At 50.4% G+C, this 16,183-nt stretch overlaps 1 protein-coding gene across 2 annotated transcripts in view; it reads right to left on the bottom strand.

Moving 5' to 3' along the window:
* Positions 1-16,183, bottom strand: part of SUSD4 (sushi domain containing 4) — a 96,117-nt gene that overhangs the window by 27,794 nt on the left and 52,140 nt on the right. For both annotated transcript variants that reach the window (XM_036277728.1, XM_036277729.1), the window contains exon 4: positions 3,504-3,677. In XM_036277728.1, coding sequence (XP_036133621.1) covers positions 3,504-3,677 — 174 coding nt within the window. The remainder of the gene's footprint in view (positions 1-3,503; positions 3,678-16,183) is intronic.

The following is a 16,183-nucleotide window of genomic DNA, read 5'->3' as shown; positions in this document are numbered from 1 at the left end:
GGTGTTTCCCGTGAACCAGGTAAGGCGCCCTGTGCTGCGGTGGTTCTCACCCCTGACAGTGACCCAGAGAGAGGGCCTGTGAGAACACAGGGCTTCGGTTCAGTGGGTCTGCGCGGGCCCAAGGGCTCGCCTCTCGCAGGTTCCCAGGCGGTGGCGCCACGGCCACCAGAGGTCTGGGGACCAGGCTCCGAGGAGCCCCGGCGGTGACACCGCGCGGCGTGAAAGCCCGTGTGTTCTCCGCGTGGAGGCTGGACCCGGCTGCCACACTGCTGCCTTTGCCAGACACCAGCTGCCTTTTTGTGCCGAAGCCTGTACAGCCCAGGGGAGGGTTCCCACCAACACGGAACCCCCTTTGCTGCGGTGTCTCCGTGCCCACGGAACGTCTTATTGGCTTCAGCAGCTTCACTGGAGGGGATAATGACCCCGCAGGGCCGGCGCTCTTCCCGGGGAGAACTAATTGTGTGTGAAGTAAATAATGTGTGATGGAAACCCCGAGTTTCCCTTCCAATCACCAGGGACAGATTCCAGTTCAAGGCCCCCGTATAAAATGACAGGTACCGACGCATACTCTCGTTCTCAGCCACCCCCCTCGGTGAGCTGCCTGTGACCCGCAGGGGGCAGGAGGCGCCCCGACGCCGCTCTCCACCACACAGGGTTCCCACAGACGACACTGGCCTGGGGACAGCCCCCCCCCCGCCCCGAAAGGAGATGGAGGGTTCTACTCGTGCAGCTGATCAGAGAAGGGAAGAGGTGCTCACTCCCGTTGGAGACAGACAGCCTGCTCTAAATATAACCGCAGAAAACTGGCTTCCACTCAATAGCTGGAGCTGATTTCTATTTGCACATGGAGAGAACAGAGAGCAGGCTCCCCGCGCCTTCGCTCCTGGATCTATAGGAGCAAATAGAAGTTACAGCACGAAATGTCACGCGCAGGGCCAATTATATTCCCCTGGGGGCCCGAGAGGTGTCAGGCTGTCGAAGGCGACCGGATCCTCACTGCCGGTGCTGGGCCCGGGCGGTGGGCAGCCTAGTGAGGCACGGGGGTGCGGGGAGAACAGGGCACAGAGGGCTCGGAGGAGAAAGGAAGGGCCCGGGGGTCACGCTGTTGGTCACAGAAACATGCCTCTCAAGAGCTGCAGGTCAGCTCTTTTGAATACGTTCAAGGACTCTAAAAGCCGTTTGGGCTGAGACTTGAGTCAGGGGTGGTGGGGGAGGGACAGAAGTGGCCGGGCAAGCAGGGGAGGCCTGTGCCTGAACGCCTGAAAATGACACCCCAAGATGTATGCCACCACAGGGTAAGTTTGAAAAGACATCATTGGGCCCTGGCCAGTTTTCTCAGCGGTTAGAGCGTCGCCCCGTGGCCCAGTGAGTCCTGGGTTTGATTCTGGCCAAGGGCACGTACCTCAGTTGCAGTTCGTCCCCGGCCCTGGTTGGGGTCATGCGGGAGACAGCCACTCGATGTGTCCCTTTCACGTCGATGTTTCTCTCTCTCTTCCTCTCTCTCCTTCCTACTCTATCTGAACTAAAATGGAGGAATGTCCTTGATGAGGATAAAAAAATAATAATAAAAGACATCATTGGGGCAAAAAGGATATTGTAGGTAAGGGACAGAAAAGGAAATAGAAAGAGCAGGAGAGAAGGAGAAGTAGAAAATGTCATCGCAAGAAGTGGCTGGAGTCTGAGGTCATGACTCCGAGAGAGTCACGACTTCTTTGCCGTGACTTCGAGAGGCCCATGGGACTGGAATGAATTAGTGGTTAATAAAGTTCATTCGAATAAACAGCCCAACCTAAGAGCAAGCTGCTGATTTTGAGGATTGTCTCTGAAAGTGTAGGTGAATCACGCATCTCCTTGGAAAATGTAATATATAACGTGCTAGCCCTGGCCGGTGTGGCTTAGGGCTCGAGGGTCCAATTCCCCGCCAAGGGCATGTACTTGGGTTGCAGGTTCGATCCTCAGCCCCGGTTGGGGCACGTGGGGGAGGAGAGCAATCGATGTGTCTCTCTCACCTGGATGTTTCTCTTTCTCTCTCTCTCCGTTCCTCCCTGCCTTCCACTCTCTCTAAAAATATCGTCAGGTGAGGATTAACAAATAAATAAATACACAACTTGCTAAACACAACAGGAAGGTTCAGGGAAGGAATGCAGGAGTGTGGTGGTCGGGGCTGCTCGACTTTTTTGTTTTTTTATCCTCACCCGAGAACATTTTTGCATTTATCGTCAGATAGAGCAGGAGAAAGAGAGGGAGGACGAGAGAGAGAGAGATTGATGTGAGAGAGACACATCAACTGACTGCCACCCACACGACCCCAACCGGGGCTGGGGACAAAGTGCAACTGAGGTACGTGCCCATAGTGGGAACCGAACCCAGGACTCTCTGGTCCGCGGGCCGACGCTCTAACTGCTGAGCCAAACTGGCCAGGACAGGGCTGCCATTCTTTATCTGAAGACTTTGCTTTTCCCAGGGGATATGACTCTTTTTTTTTTAAATTTTTTTTCCCTAAAACCTTTATTGATTTGAGAGAGGGAGAGAGAGATAGAAACATCAATGAGAGAGAACATCGACTGGCCGCCTCCTGCATGCCCCCCACTGGGGATCGGGCCCACAACCTGGGCATGTGTCCTGACCGGGAATCGAACTGGTGACCTCTTGGTGCGTGGGTTGATGCTCAACCACTGAACCACCCTGGTTGGACAGGACGTGACTCTTAAACTCTCACGTAAGGAAGTGATTTATGTCTAACTATGGGGCACGCAAAGTGATATCAGAGTCTGCGGGTTATGATTGGCCAGCACATTCGTCTCAACTTGAACATGCTGGTGGCTTTCATGCAAATAAGCTTGCTCTCTCTCCCTCGGATTTCAAATTATAAATGGGGCTCCCTGGTCCTTTGGTCCATGTCACGTGTCAAAAAATACAATCAGAATTAATGTGAACTCGAGGGCTTAGTTTCACAAACAGGGCCCTGTATGTCAGCCCAGACTAATTTTTTTTTTTTTAAATGAAAGAGGATAAATATTCACTGTGAGATCTGGATGAAATCTGAATTTGATTCTTTTCCTGTCCCTCGTGCATTATAAAAAGGGATGCCATTATTAAGAGAAAACAGCCGCTGTTAGGATTGGCTTGAAATATATTCTCACCACTATTGAAATAAGTACAAATGTGTTGTTATTTCCGTTAAGTACACAGTAGTTCATCACTGTGGTCACAGCCCAGTTATGAGTCTCCTAATTCTTACCCTACTTGTGGTTTCTCAGGAAAGGAGACATCCAACATGCTAAAGAATAAGGTCGTTCCCATTTATACGTTCAGACTGGGTTACGGAGCTCGAGAAACCACCGGAAGGGATGTGAGAACCGTGCTGGGTGACCACAGGAAGGAGCAGCTGGGCCCGTGGGCGGCGTGGGGGGCTTTGTTTCCCGTCTATTAGAGCCATGTGCACACACTCCATGACACAGCCTGCGAGAAAAACAGTGGGAACGACAGCTTCCGTCTCGTACCTTGACAGATGGGCAGATTGTCCCACGTCCCGTCGTCGCGACATAACGAAGCCAAGTTGTACAGGTCGGGGTAACGGATCTTGAACCCTTCGTGACAAGTGATGATGAGCTTATCTCCGTGTCTGTAGGTCTTGTTATGAATCTCAGCATCTTCGATCTGCGGGATACGGCAATCTGCAGTGGTGGGAAGAGGACACATTCTTTTTGGAGTCTGAATCAGACCTGCACAGCAATCTGATAAATGGGTCCTTATTTCTCACTAGCCCAGGTCCCCACCGCAAGCCCCAGAGGCTCTCAGGAAAGACGGGACCGGTGGGTGGGGAACCGGTCATGAAAGGAACTTTGTGTCCTGCCGGTGACACTTCACACTGTGCAACTGAGCTGATGGACCATTTTGTAAACACATGAATAAAGAACAGAGTTGGGGATCCACCTGAACTATCCATCCAGTTCCACACTTTGCACGAAGCGCATGCCCCTGTCTGGCTAGTCCCACCCAGTCACTGCCCCTGCTGAGGCCTGGGCCTGATATGAAAGGTACTTAGCAGAACAGCAAGTGGTCGCATCAGCTATTAGCATCTCCATCCGCCTTATCTGTAGTGGAGGAGAGAATAAATAGAGCAGCACACCACCAGCTCACGCTGAGAGCAAGCAGCCTACTGCCGCCTAAAAATGGAGGAGAGAGCCCTGGCTGGTTTGGCTCAGCGGTTAGAGCGTCGGCCCACGGACCAGAGAGTCCCGGGTTCGGTTCTCGCTAAATGAACAGGCCTCCGTTGCAGTTCGTCCCCGGCCCCGGTTGGGGTCGTGTGGGTGGCAGCCAGTCGATGTGTCTCTCTCACATCGATGTTTCTCTCTCTCTCTTCCGTCCTGTCTCCCTCCTGCTCTATCTGAAGACAAAGGCAAAAAATGTCCTTGGATGAGGATAAACAAGAAAAAACAAGGCGTGAGAGCAAGAGCAGGATGCTGTGGGCCAGGAGCAGAGGCCAGGGGCCAGGAGGAGGGCAGGGGAGGAACAGGGGCCCAGGCAACGAAAGGATCAGAAGATAAAATAAAATGAATCAATGACAACTATCCACTTCTAACTCTCTCTACACCCCGTTGGCCATCCAGGCCCCTCCATTCTGTGCTGCCAGGTTGGGACCCTGCTCCCTCTGCCCCCTCCCACCCCGAACACCATCCAACCCATCCAGCTGAGGCACATGGGTCCCCGTGCGTCCCTCTGTCTCTCATCGGCACGTCTCTATTTAATATCGCTCATTTCCTGTGCCTGTGTGCTTGCAAGCGGGAGCTAGTTATTTCTACTTTCAGAGTCAGGCCCTGACTTACGGAGGAGTTCTAGTCCGAGTTGCCGCTTCTAAATTTTTTTTTGAAACGAGACAAAATCCAAGGACGCGACTTTGACAGTCAAAGAAACTTCCTCCAGAAATGTCTCAGTTCTCTAAAAGGGTGTAGGTTCCTCGGCCACTCCCCAAAGCCTGTAGAATCCACAATGTGGTCAGAATAGTATCGTGACCTTCCAGGTCCTCCAAGCTTTGAAGTGTCAGCTCGGAGGCGCCGGGCTCTGGGAACCCTGATGCAGAGGGAGGGGACAGGAAGGCGCAGGAGCCGGCTGGCGGATGGCTCCGGTGCCCGGGAACCTGGCTGGCTTACAAAGGGCACGTCCCAGGAGCCTCAGCGTGGGGTTGGGTGGGTGTACGGGAGCAGTGGGAAATCTGACAGCGGGCTCCAGAAACCAGAACATCAGTGATGGGAAGGCCTGGGGCGGAAGGGGACCTCCCGGGCAGAGGGGGACCCTGACAGCTGGGGGCCAGGGGCGGTGGCCATTGTCTCACGTGGGTCCTCCGAAGTCAGGTGCTGGCCAGCCCAGGTCCGCCTTTATCCCAGCCCTCAGTACTCCAGTTAGCTGGAGAACAGACAGTCACCTTCTTCCTCTGACACCCCCAAGGCTTCAGACCTTTGTACACACCAGACACAGAAGAAATGCTGAGGGCAGCCGTGTGGACCTCTGCCCGAGACATTGCGAGCACCGGCCCTGCAAGAGTCTGATTAACAGGCTTTGGGGCAGCTCCGGCGGCTACACCTTCCCTTGCAGCCATCAGCAGTCTGTCCTCTGCCCCAGGTTACAGCAGAGACAGTCTTGGCTGGAGAATGGGGTTCTGTTCCAGTTGTACCCCTCATGCGTGCGTTTCAGGCTGTGGAAAGGCGCTTCCTAACTGTTCATGTTCAACCGATCGTTTTTCTACGAGGCTCGCTGGATTGCCCCCAAGTCAATCCCAGAATACTCCTGCCTGGAGTCACAAGGTAACGGACATCTCTGCGTGCACGCCCCCACGGCCTTCTTAATGGAAAAGGTGGGTTCCATTGTCTTCACTGGCACTGTGCAGAAACTATTCACAGCAAATAAAAACACATTTATCAAGGCATCCGTCTGGAAAATCCTGGCTGTAAAATGATCCTATGGTAGTAATTTACATGACTGAACAACCATCTCTCATGATTGATTTAAAACGTATTCAAGAATTAACCAGGATTCGCAGGAGGTGGCCAGCTCGAGGGAGTAAATTCAACGGAGAGAAATGTTCCTCTGGACCCTGGGGACGTGTAGAGAGTGGCTGACCAGAAGAGAGCTCCCGAGTCTGCTTTGCAGGGACGGTCCTCTGCACAGTGGTCTATAATTTTGAATGCTTGGAGCTTGTAATTAGAACTCTTTCCATAAACAGGAGTTGGGGACAACTACAGAGCATCTGATATAAGACTCAAAGGGAATTCACAGCCTCCCAAATCCCAGTAATTATGCACTCTGATAAAGAAGAGAACAGTTCCCATAGCAAATGACACAGGACCAATTTCCTACGTAAGAGAAGCCACATATCAATCGGAAACTCAGAAGATGGAATTCAAACTCCACCAAGGCAGAGAGGCCATGAGGGAATGTGCCCTGGGTGTCAGGACAAAACTGAAACAGACCAGCTCGAACAAAGCCTAGAACTAAACTGTGACAGTCTTGTTACCCACAGTGTGAGTCGTCTAATCCTCCCAGCGAAACAGGAAGAAGTTGTCAGCAGCAGTAAACAACTATGGAGCTTATTTCTTTTGTTTTCTTTCTTTCTTTATTTTTTATTAATTTATTTTTGTTACAGATGTTTCTCCTTTTTCCCCATTGACACCCTCCTCCCCATCCCCCCACCCCGTCACCGGCTTTGTTGTCCATGTCCATCGGTTATGCATACATGTGTATAAGTTCTGTGGTTTATCTCTTCCCTCCCCCCCCACCCCCTCTTCTGAGGGTTGTCAGTCTGTACCCTACTTCCACATCTCTGGGTCTACCCTGTTCCTCAGACTGTTATGTTCATTATATTCCACAAATAAGTGAGTCATATGATATTTGTCTTTCTCTATTTGGCTTGTTTCATTTAGAATAATACTCTCCAGGTCCCTTTTGTTTTTTTTATTTATTTTTTATTTATTGCTTAATTCTTCTATTCTATTGTATAAAAACATCGATAAGAAGGGAACATCGATTGGCTGCCTCCCGCACACCGCCCAGTGGAGATTTGGCCCACAACCTGGGCATGTGCCCTGACTGGGAATCGAACCAGCGACCTCTTGGTGCATGGGTCAACACTCAACTGCTGAGCCACACCGGCCAACCTATGGACCTTATTTCAATACACAGAAAGAAACCAGAAGCTTCAGTGTCTGAAAATAAATGTGCAATCTTCATCAACTCTAAAGCATCAACTAGAAATAACACGATTTTCTATAGCAAATTCATCTGGTCGCCAGGAAGAATTTTTAAAAGCCACTTTAAAAAGTATTGTTACAAAGGACGATGAAAAAAAAAAGGTCTATTAATATCTGATTCTGTCACAGAATCTGGTTGACAATCAAAACTTATGCAGATAGGGCACAAATGGGCACTTTGGGGGTATAACTTTTACCAGCCTACTACCATCATTATTTTTTGTATTCTGCTTCTGGTAACAATAAGTTATTTAATCAAACAAACAAACAAACAAACAAACAAACAAATAAATAGCAGTAAAAGGTCCTAAGGCAGTATTGCACATTCATATTTAAGCACAAATTAATTGATCAAGTTAGTTAGCAAATACAGCGTCCTAAAAGATGAAGCAGAAACAAAAAGAGAAATTTTAAAGACTACGTGCTTTTCTTTTAAATGTTAGCTGTACGTGAAGATAAATCTGATTCCTTAAAAATGCGAACTTTTGACATCAATCTTCCCCAAAGAGTGTTTCCAGGAACTTGACCACATGACACCCACTCGGAGGCCCACAGTTCATATTAGCATATTCAAGACTCTGAAAGCCTTGCTGAGAAGAATGGAATTTTGTTCGAGTCAGTATTTGTAAAGCTTATTATTTTTCCATCCATTGGGTCATCATTCATTAATTCAGGGAATTTCTGGATCTGATATGTTCTAGGCGCTGGGGATAGAGAAAAAGTCAAGAATCTTACTCTTTATCACATAAGGCAAAGGTAAAATAAATGTAAAATCATAGCACGTTTAGGAATGCATAATTCTGGGCTAGGTGATTACCACGGGGGGTGGTCACCACACTCAGGAGAGAGGTCCCCTCCGAGAGAGAGGGAAGAGGCGGTGGGCATCTGGGATGCCATCAATGTTCAGACCATCACCTGGATCGGGGTGACATCAGTGTATGCTTTGTGATAATTCATTGGATTGTTTGGTTTTGTGTACTTCTTTACATATGTTATAGTTTATGGATTAAAAAAAATTTTTTTTCTTTATTGATTTTAGAGAGAAAGTAAGGAAGAGTGGGAGAGAGACAGACACATCGATGAGAGAGAATATCAACTGGCCGCCTCCTGCACGCCCCCCACTGGGGATCGGGCCCACAACCTGGGCATGTGCCCTGACGAGGAATCGAACTGGTGACCTCTTGGTGCATTAATGGATTAATGTTCAACCGCTGAGCCACACCAGCCGGGAGTTTATGGATGTTTAAAAGGTTAAAACAACAATAATAAAATTATCCAGAAAGAAGCATAAGGAAACTCCCTGGAAGGGAAGTGATCTTTCCCAACCAAACGGGGAGCCTCTGGGCCTGGTAAGTAGAGAGTGCATCACAGAATTTGGGGAAATGAATGTCTAAAACATATTGGCAATTAACTGTCCAAAAGCATAAACCCTTGATTATTTTCCATAAAATTTTCCGAAGGCAATTTGGCTTCTTAACGTAGATACACGAGTTGTTGGAGAAACTGGATTTAGTTCAGAGACTTTTGCCCTAGACGGCAAATCTACCTGATTTCCTGCTTTTCTCTTGATAAACAGATCTTTAACTAGTTTACCTTTAAAGAAACTTTCCCTTTCTAGGAAGTGACAGAAAGCACTTGGTTACCAGAGCTGAGCTCACAAGGAAAATAAAAGAAGGTAGTTCGAATGCCGTTCTCATGGGCTGATGACGTACAGAGGTTACGCCCTATATCTTGATGGTGTACTTTTCTAGTGCCTATGGCAAGTATCACAAAGTGTGCTCCGGCTCACCGGCAGGAGAATCTCCCAGAGGTGCTTTCGAAATTCAGATTCCTAGTGCACAAAAACCTGTAAGAATAGGCCTGGAAACAGGCATCTTTACCACCCCCTCGGGCAATTCCCAGGAAGTCGACGTTGAGAACCGCTGCTTGAGAGACAGGCAAGGCAAACGACTAGATTGGAGACGGCCGTCCAAATGCGGAGGCTGGCTCAGATTCAACAAGCCCCAGCCCGCCCCTTAGCACCAGTGTCAGACAGATCTAATAAAGAACAGAATCTAATCTGCACGGGCCGGGAGGCAGCTCTGCACCTGAGGCCCAGAGCGGGGTTTGAGGGGCTCTGCATTACTAACAGTATTCCGACGTGCTGACGGCCAGCCCTGAGCTGCTCAAGACGGCGTGAGAAAAGACGAATTTCATCTGCAATGGGTTTGGAAGGACACCCACGGGGTGGCCCTGCATTTTTCATAAGCAGCCAACCCAATTCTGGGTAGTTTCCATTGTGAGCTCGTGAACAACTGCTTTTTGGGGAATTGTCACACTCAGCTTGGTGCTCAGGGTGGCTAACGATCATGTGGTGGCCTTTCTACATAAACTGACACGTGCTGGCGGTGTGTCTCTGCATCTGCCTAATAATCCGTTACTTGAAGCTACTCCCTACCTCCATGGCCCGCGTATAGGAAGGGTGAGATCTCAGCCCTCGCGTGGCGTGGGAGATGGCACGAGGCAGCTGGCAAAGGCTGCTCTGGTTTGGACTTTCCCTCTGCACGTCAGGGGCGTCGGCTGCAGACTCTCGAGCCCTTGTCTGGGGGCAGTCCGGCTGTCATCTTGCCACAGTGATAGCTGATCATTTCTGTCACTTCTCTTTGCCACAGCTGCCCCCGTCTGCCTGACCTTATTTCCTCTGGACATTTTTTTCCCCTTTCAAGTTACGACCACATTTAAGTCGAAGAAATCTTTGTAAGAACTAAAACCAAACTCACACCGAAGCCACAAGGGAGGGAGAGTAAGGACGTAGTGACTCCTGTTAGGAGCAGCATGAATAAGAAACGGCAGTGGACAGAGGCAGGGAGGGGCCCCTTTGCTCTTTCTCATCTTAGAAGATAGAAAGCGAGGAGAGAATACCTTAGGGGAAGACATGCAAATACTTGCCCCTGTGGGCACAGGCTGCTGTTTCCGATAACCCATGCCTACGGCAACAAGAAAGATTTTAGATGGTAGAAAATGCACAGAAGAAGAAAGGGAATTCTAAATAAAACATTTAAAAAGCATCCATCTGGCCTTGGCCGGTTTGACTCAGTGGTTAGAGCGTCGGCCTGCGGTCCTGAGGGACCCGGGTTCAGTTCCCGCTAAGGGCACGTACCTCGGTTGTAGTTTGTGCCCAGCCCTGGTTGGGTCGTGCGGGTGGCAACCATTCGATGTGTCCCTTTCACGTGGGTGTTTCTCCCTCTCTCTCTCCCTCCCACTCTATCTGAACAAAATATTGAAAGATGTCCTCAGGTGAGGATAAAAAAAATAAAATAAAAAGCATCCATCTGTTTTGGTGAAGTCTCTGGAGTCAGGAGACAACTCACTTTAATATAGGAGTAACTGTAAAAAATGAGTATGACTCATCTGCTTTTGAAAAATGCCTGCACCCCACAGTCTCACTGAATAAAGGAGTCATCTCCCACCTTTACGGCCACCTTTAGCTCATGAGTCAAGCTGAATCTTTTAATTAAAAATTTATAATGTAATAACAATACTTAAACTTACATTGCACCTTTTCCCCTAAGAAGCTCAAAGAAACGTGTTTTTTTTAAAGATTTTCTTATTGATTTTTAGAGAGGAAGGGGGAGAGAGAAACAGCCATAGGAGAGTGAGAGGTCGCCTCCTGCACGCCCCCTACTGGGGATTGAGCCCACACACGGGCATGTGCCCTGATTGGGAATCGAACTGGCAACCTCTTGGTGCATGGGTTGATTCTCAACCATTGAGCTACACTGGCTGAACTCAAAGAAACTTCTTAACGTTCAGTTATTCATCTTTTATAGCAACCCTGGTCAGGTCTATGGGCTTCAAAATATTTCAGTATTTAAAAATACTGCTTTCTGAATAAATGAATTTATGTTCCTGTTGCACTGTGCAAGGAACTGGGGAACAGAGGGGTTGAGCATGGAGACTTGGCAAGCTGAGGCAGGGACAGGAACTGCTCTCCTGTGCAATACGTGACCCTCAGCCACAACCAGACCACGGAGGAGATTGACACAAAAATGCACGTAGCCAGAGTAACTGAAATCCCCCTGGAAGCTTTCAGAAATACCTATGTTTGAGCTCCCACTGCCTAGAACAATTAAAATGAAATCTCTTGGAGAAAGTTCCAGGCGCCGTTCAAGTTCCCCAGGTGAGCTCGACACGCAGTTGGGGTTGTGTGCCACCAGTGTGGTAGAAAGAGCACCGAACAATGACTCCACGTGGGTCCTGATCCCAGTGGACTGGCCACGTGACTTGTGTACGTCACTTGAACTCTACAAGCTTTAGTTTCTTCGTTGTAAAATGGCAACACTGACACTTTCTGGTGTTAAGAACTAATGATCTCCCAGGAGCGCCGTTTAACACCCGAGAAAAACCGTGTGTTTTTCCCGGTAAAGCATTCTCAGACCGTGTCCCTGCAGGACTGGGTCTCAGACTCCTTTTTATGTAGGAGTCAGTGGGGAGTTTAACAGAAACATGCCGTCCTGGGCCTCACTGCTAGCATTCTGATGCAGGAGGTCTGACTGCATTTCCCACAAGTCCTCGATGGGGCAGGCCTCAGCACAGGCTTGGGGGCAGAGCCCTGCATGCGTGGGTTCTTACCTGTCTGAGCAACATGCCTCCCCATGGGGTCTGGGCTGGGCCCTGGATACATGTCTGCTGCTCCCCCTCCCTTTCCCTGGGGAAAAAGTCACCTTTGGATGAGCAGACCGGACAGGCCTTGATCTGAGTCCCAACTCTGCCACTGGATCCTGTGAGTCCGAGGAACCTGCGTCTCTCCGGGCCTCCCCCTCCCCATTCGGAAAGGTGACACAGCCTACGCAGTAGGGGGTGCCGTGGGAATTAGAGAGGGTGTCACATCCAAAGCACGGAACCCAGTACGCATGATAGGGACTCCTCAGCACCCCGCAGTCTCCGTGGGAAGGACCGCACAGGGCATCAGTGTGAAGCCAGGCAGGTCTGTGTGGGGGTGGGCAGGGGCCGCGTACCAAGGAGCCTCTGCTTTCAGTACTGGAGATGAGGTCCAGGGGTCACCCCTCTCCTTCCACGGTTGCCTGCCCGAGTCCCCAGAGAGCACCTCGTCCCCAGTGCCCCGTGGAAAACTCACTGCGGTGCCAGCACTGTGCTGCGAGCAAAGCCGCGATGACAGGCACGCCTGGCCCGGCTAAGCTCTGCAGGGAAGCACGCTCACACGCTGTCCGTGTGCAGGGCCTGCACGTGGCTGCGCACACTTGGAGCCCAAGGTCACGAAAAGCAGTCTAAGGAAAGGCCAGGAAAAAATCAGCAACTCCTGAAGACAGTCAGCGTGACTGTCTGCGGGCAAAGGCCGGTAAGGGAGGCAAATCTTAACCCGATCACCATCGGAAGGGGGTCCTAGGGGGAGACCAGGGGAGACCATCGGCCAAGGGACAAAAGAAGGCGAGCCAGAGAGCAGCCACAGGAAACAGCTGCTGGTGTGTTGGGCCTCCCTTGCCCGCCTCCTGGGTGACAGCTGCCTACTCAGACATACAGGGAATAAAAGGTAACAGGTAGCGTGGGGACCTGGGCATCACACGCGCCACCGCTACAACATGTCATTGGTACCCACATCTCCCTTCTGGATCAGGGTAGCTTTGTGCCCAGAAGCACCGAAGGACCAGATGTGGTGGTTCTTTGGGGGGTCAGGCAAAGCTCAGGGGCTCTAGCCATGCTCCCCTGTGCTGGCGGTCACGCCAGGTGTCAAGCAAGAGGCTACAGCGGTGGGAGAGATTCCCAGGGCGAGGAAAACCATCTCCTTCCAGGGCTGTGCTTTGGGGGTACAGTAGTGTGTGATTTGCACGACCCTTCTGTCTCCTACTCAGTTGCTCTGTGCCTCACCAGCCCAGAGGAGCTGACCAGCAATCCCAGGAAGGATTTCCCGGAACAGCCCTCTGCTCAGCCGGGGCCTGCTCAGCCCACCGTGCTCCGCGGGCAGCCTAGGCCCTGGCAAAGCCTCCGGCTGGGCTGCTCAGCAGGGCATCCAGCAGTCATGAGCTGGCCCGGAACCCGCTCTGCGAATCCCTGGACTCCAGCTTCCCCCGAATCCTTCCTTATTGGCTTCGTGTGGATTCATCTGCAGTTTACTTGCAACGAGTAACCGATGCGGACAGTGACTATTTGCAGAGCCGCTCAGGGGAGGAGGCGAGAAGAGAGAAAGGTCCGCTTTGCCTCGTAGAAAAGAGGTCTGTGAAAAACAGTCCCACGATATTCAAAACCCCACTGCATGGCCCGGCTGGTGTGGTCAGTGGTTGAACGTCGACCCACGCACCAAGAGGTCTCCTGTTCGGTTCCCGGTCAGGGCACATGCCCAAGTTGTGGGTCTGATCCCCAGTGGGGGGCATGCAGGAGGCCGCCACTCGATGTTCTCTCTCATCGATGTTTCTCTCTCTCTCTCCTTCTCCCTTCCTCTCTCTCTAAAATCAATAAAGAAAAAAAAAAAAAGCCCACAGCATGGAAATGGAAGAAAAAAGCCCACAGCATGGAAATGGAAGTTCACCACAGCTCTAGGTGGGTCTCCCTCTCCCTCCTCAAGGGCAACTCCAAGAGGAAAGTCAGAGCAGAAAAGGAAAGCTGTTTCTGCACCCAAAGATGCTCAAGGGACAGCCCGAATCCACCCAGACGCTGAAGCTCCAGCTAGAGGCATCCGACCTTTAAACATGCCCCAAACCCTCCCAGGAACGAGAACCCCAAGGGAGAAAGGCTGGGAGCTGTAGAACATTGTCTTCTAACCCAAGGAAGGCTCTCGCTCAACCCAGGAACGATGCACCAGTATTTATTTTGACTTTTTTTTCCCATTGAAACCAAAAACTGCTATCCAGCCAGTACAATTAATGCCGTAAGAGCTGAGATGTATTGTGTATCCCAGTGGTACCCAGGGACGGTTAAGTAATGAAATCTTTCCATTAATATTGATAATAAATAGTTTGGGGCTGTTCATAACACAAATGGATTTGCATTCATTTTACTTGAGTCACTTTGGGAAATTGACTTTTTTTTTTTAAGTACTACTTCTTTATTCGTGCAAGCTGTAGTCTGAAACACTGATACGCTGTCCCTGCCCCTATTAAGGTGTGCGGGCTGGGACAGCATCTTTGCACATCCTGACTGGGCGTGTGGTAAGCACGTGTGAAGTGAACTCACGTCAAGTCCATCTTACTTCACGCCCACCTCTTCTTATGGGATGTGGGGAAGGATCGTCCTTACCCAGGGAAGGTGTCCCCTGGGAGACCTAGTTGAGTGGTTTTGGAAAGGAAGAGGCCCCGATGGTGGCCGTCACCCTGGCCTTTAGTCACTGAGCTTACATTAGCAGCCCTGGGCCATGGGGCATATTTTCAGGCCTTTGCAAACTCCAGGGTCTCCTTTCCATCTTACTGGTCGCCTGCCCTGCCCCCTGGACCCCAGGCACTCTCAGCCCTGCTCGGGGACGGGCAGGCCCTCGTCGTGCCGAAGCAGCTCGGAGAGCAGACATCTCCGTTTATCTCTAGGTGGGAGGCCTGGAGGCCATGAAGCTGGTGCATTGCCTGCATTATCGGTCCCGTAAGTCCAAACTCCTATACATTGAGTGTACTTGGAATAGACAGTTTAGATTGGAACGAAGGGGCACGAGAGAAGGAAGATGACTGAGACGTGGGGCAGAATGGAGAATAAGAGAGGGAACCTGTAAATGAACAAGAACACGCTTGTCTACTGGCCACCTGGCTCTGGACAGCACCTTCCTATTACAAAGCATTTAATACACTCACACTTACTGTTTAAAACCTGCATTTCAGGCAGAACTTTGATGGTGTGGGAGCCTGGAGAAGGCCCAGGAGACAGCGAGGAGATCTGGGGCTCAAATTGGTCCGTCCCTACATCGCCATTTAATTCTGGGAAGGCACCTCACTTCCCCGAGACTCAGTTTCTCTATTGGGCAGACAAAAACTAAGCCAGAATTAGGGCTTGGATGATAGGATTGCTATGAATCCCTCCAACCCTGAACTTCGATGATGCCATTTACAGTAGCATCGTGCTGTGTTGTAACTGATTAGAGGGGGCTTTTGTGACACAGAGAAGGTTAGACCTAACCCTGTAGGGGGCAATACACTGGCTGAGAAGCTGTTCCAACATCAGCTGTGTGACCTTGACAAAGGAGGTGAGCCTCTCTGAGCCTCACTTTCCTAATGAGAAGATGAGAACAATACGGCTCATCTGCGGGGTGGTTGTGCATACTGAATGAGACCGTGAGTAAGAGATGTTAAACTGTAATGGACTATAAAGATGAGAAAACACCCTGGCCGGTTTGGCTCAGCGGTTAGAGCGTCGGCCTGCGGTCCAGAGAGACCTGGGTTCGGGTCCCGCTAAGGGCATGTACCTCGGTTGCAGTTTGTCCCCGGCCCTGGTCGGTCGTGCGGGTGGCAGCCACTCGATGTGTCCCTTTCACATCGATGTTTCTCTCTCTCTCTCTTCCTCTCCCTCCCGCTCTACCTGTAACGTGTTATTGGTATTACTATTACCACCATGCAAAAATGCTTTAGCCTTCTAAGAATGACTTGGCAAAGGATACGAATGATCAGTAGCCCTTACTATTTCCAGCATTAATTCTGATCAGGGAATAAAAGCTATTTATAAATAGGGGGGGAAAAGTTCAGCTTTTTTTTTTTTTTTTTTTTTTTATTCTCACCTGAGGACATTTTTTGATATTTTGTTCAGATAGAGTGGGAGGGAGAAAGAGAGAAACATCGAAGTGAAAGGGACACATGGAGTGGTTGCCACCCGCACAATCCAAGGGCCCGGGACAAACTGCAACTGAGGTATGTGCCCTTAGGGAGAACCAAACCCGGGTCTCTCCAGACCGCAGGCCGACGCTCTAACCACTGAGCCAAACTGGCCAGGGCAAGTTCAGCTTCTTCATTGCTACTTGACACCCAGGA

The sequence above is a fragment of the Molossus molossus genome, unplaced genomic scaffold (assembly GCF_014108415.1).
Source record: "Molossus molossus isolate mMolMol1 unplaced genomic scaffold, mMolMol1.p scaffold_m16_p_23, whole genome shotgun sequence".
Lineage (NCBI taxonomy): Eukaryota > Metazoa > Chordata > Mammalia > Chiroptera > Molossidae > Molossus > Molossus molossus.
This window is presented reverse-complemented; position numbering and strand designations above follow the sequence as displayed.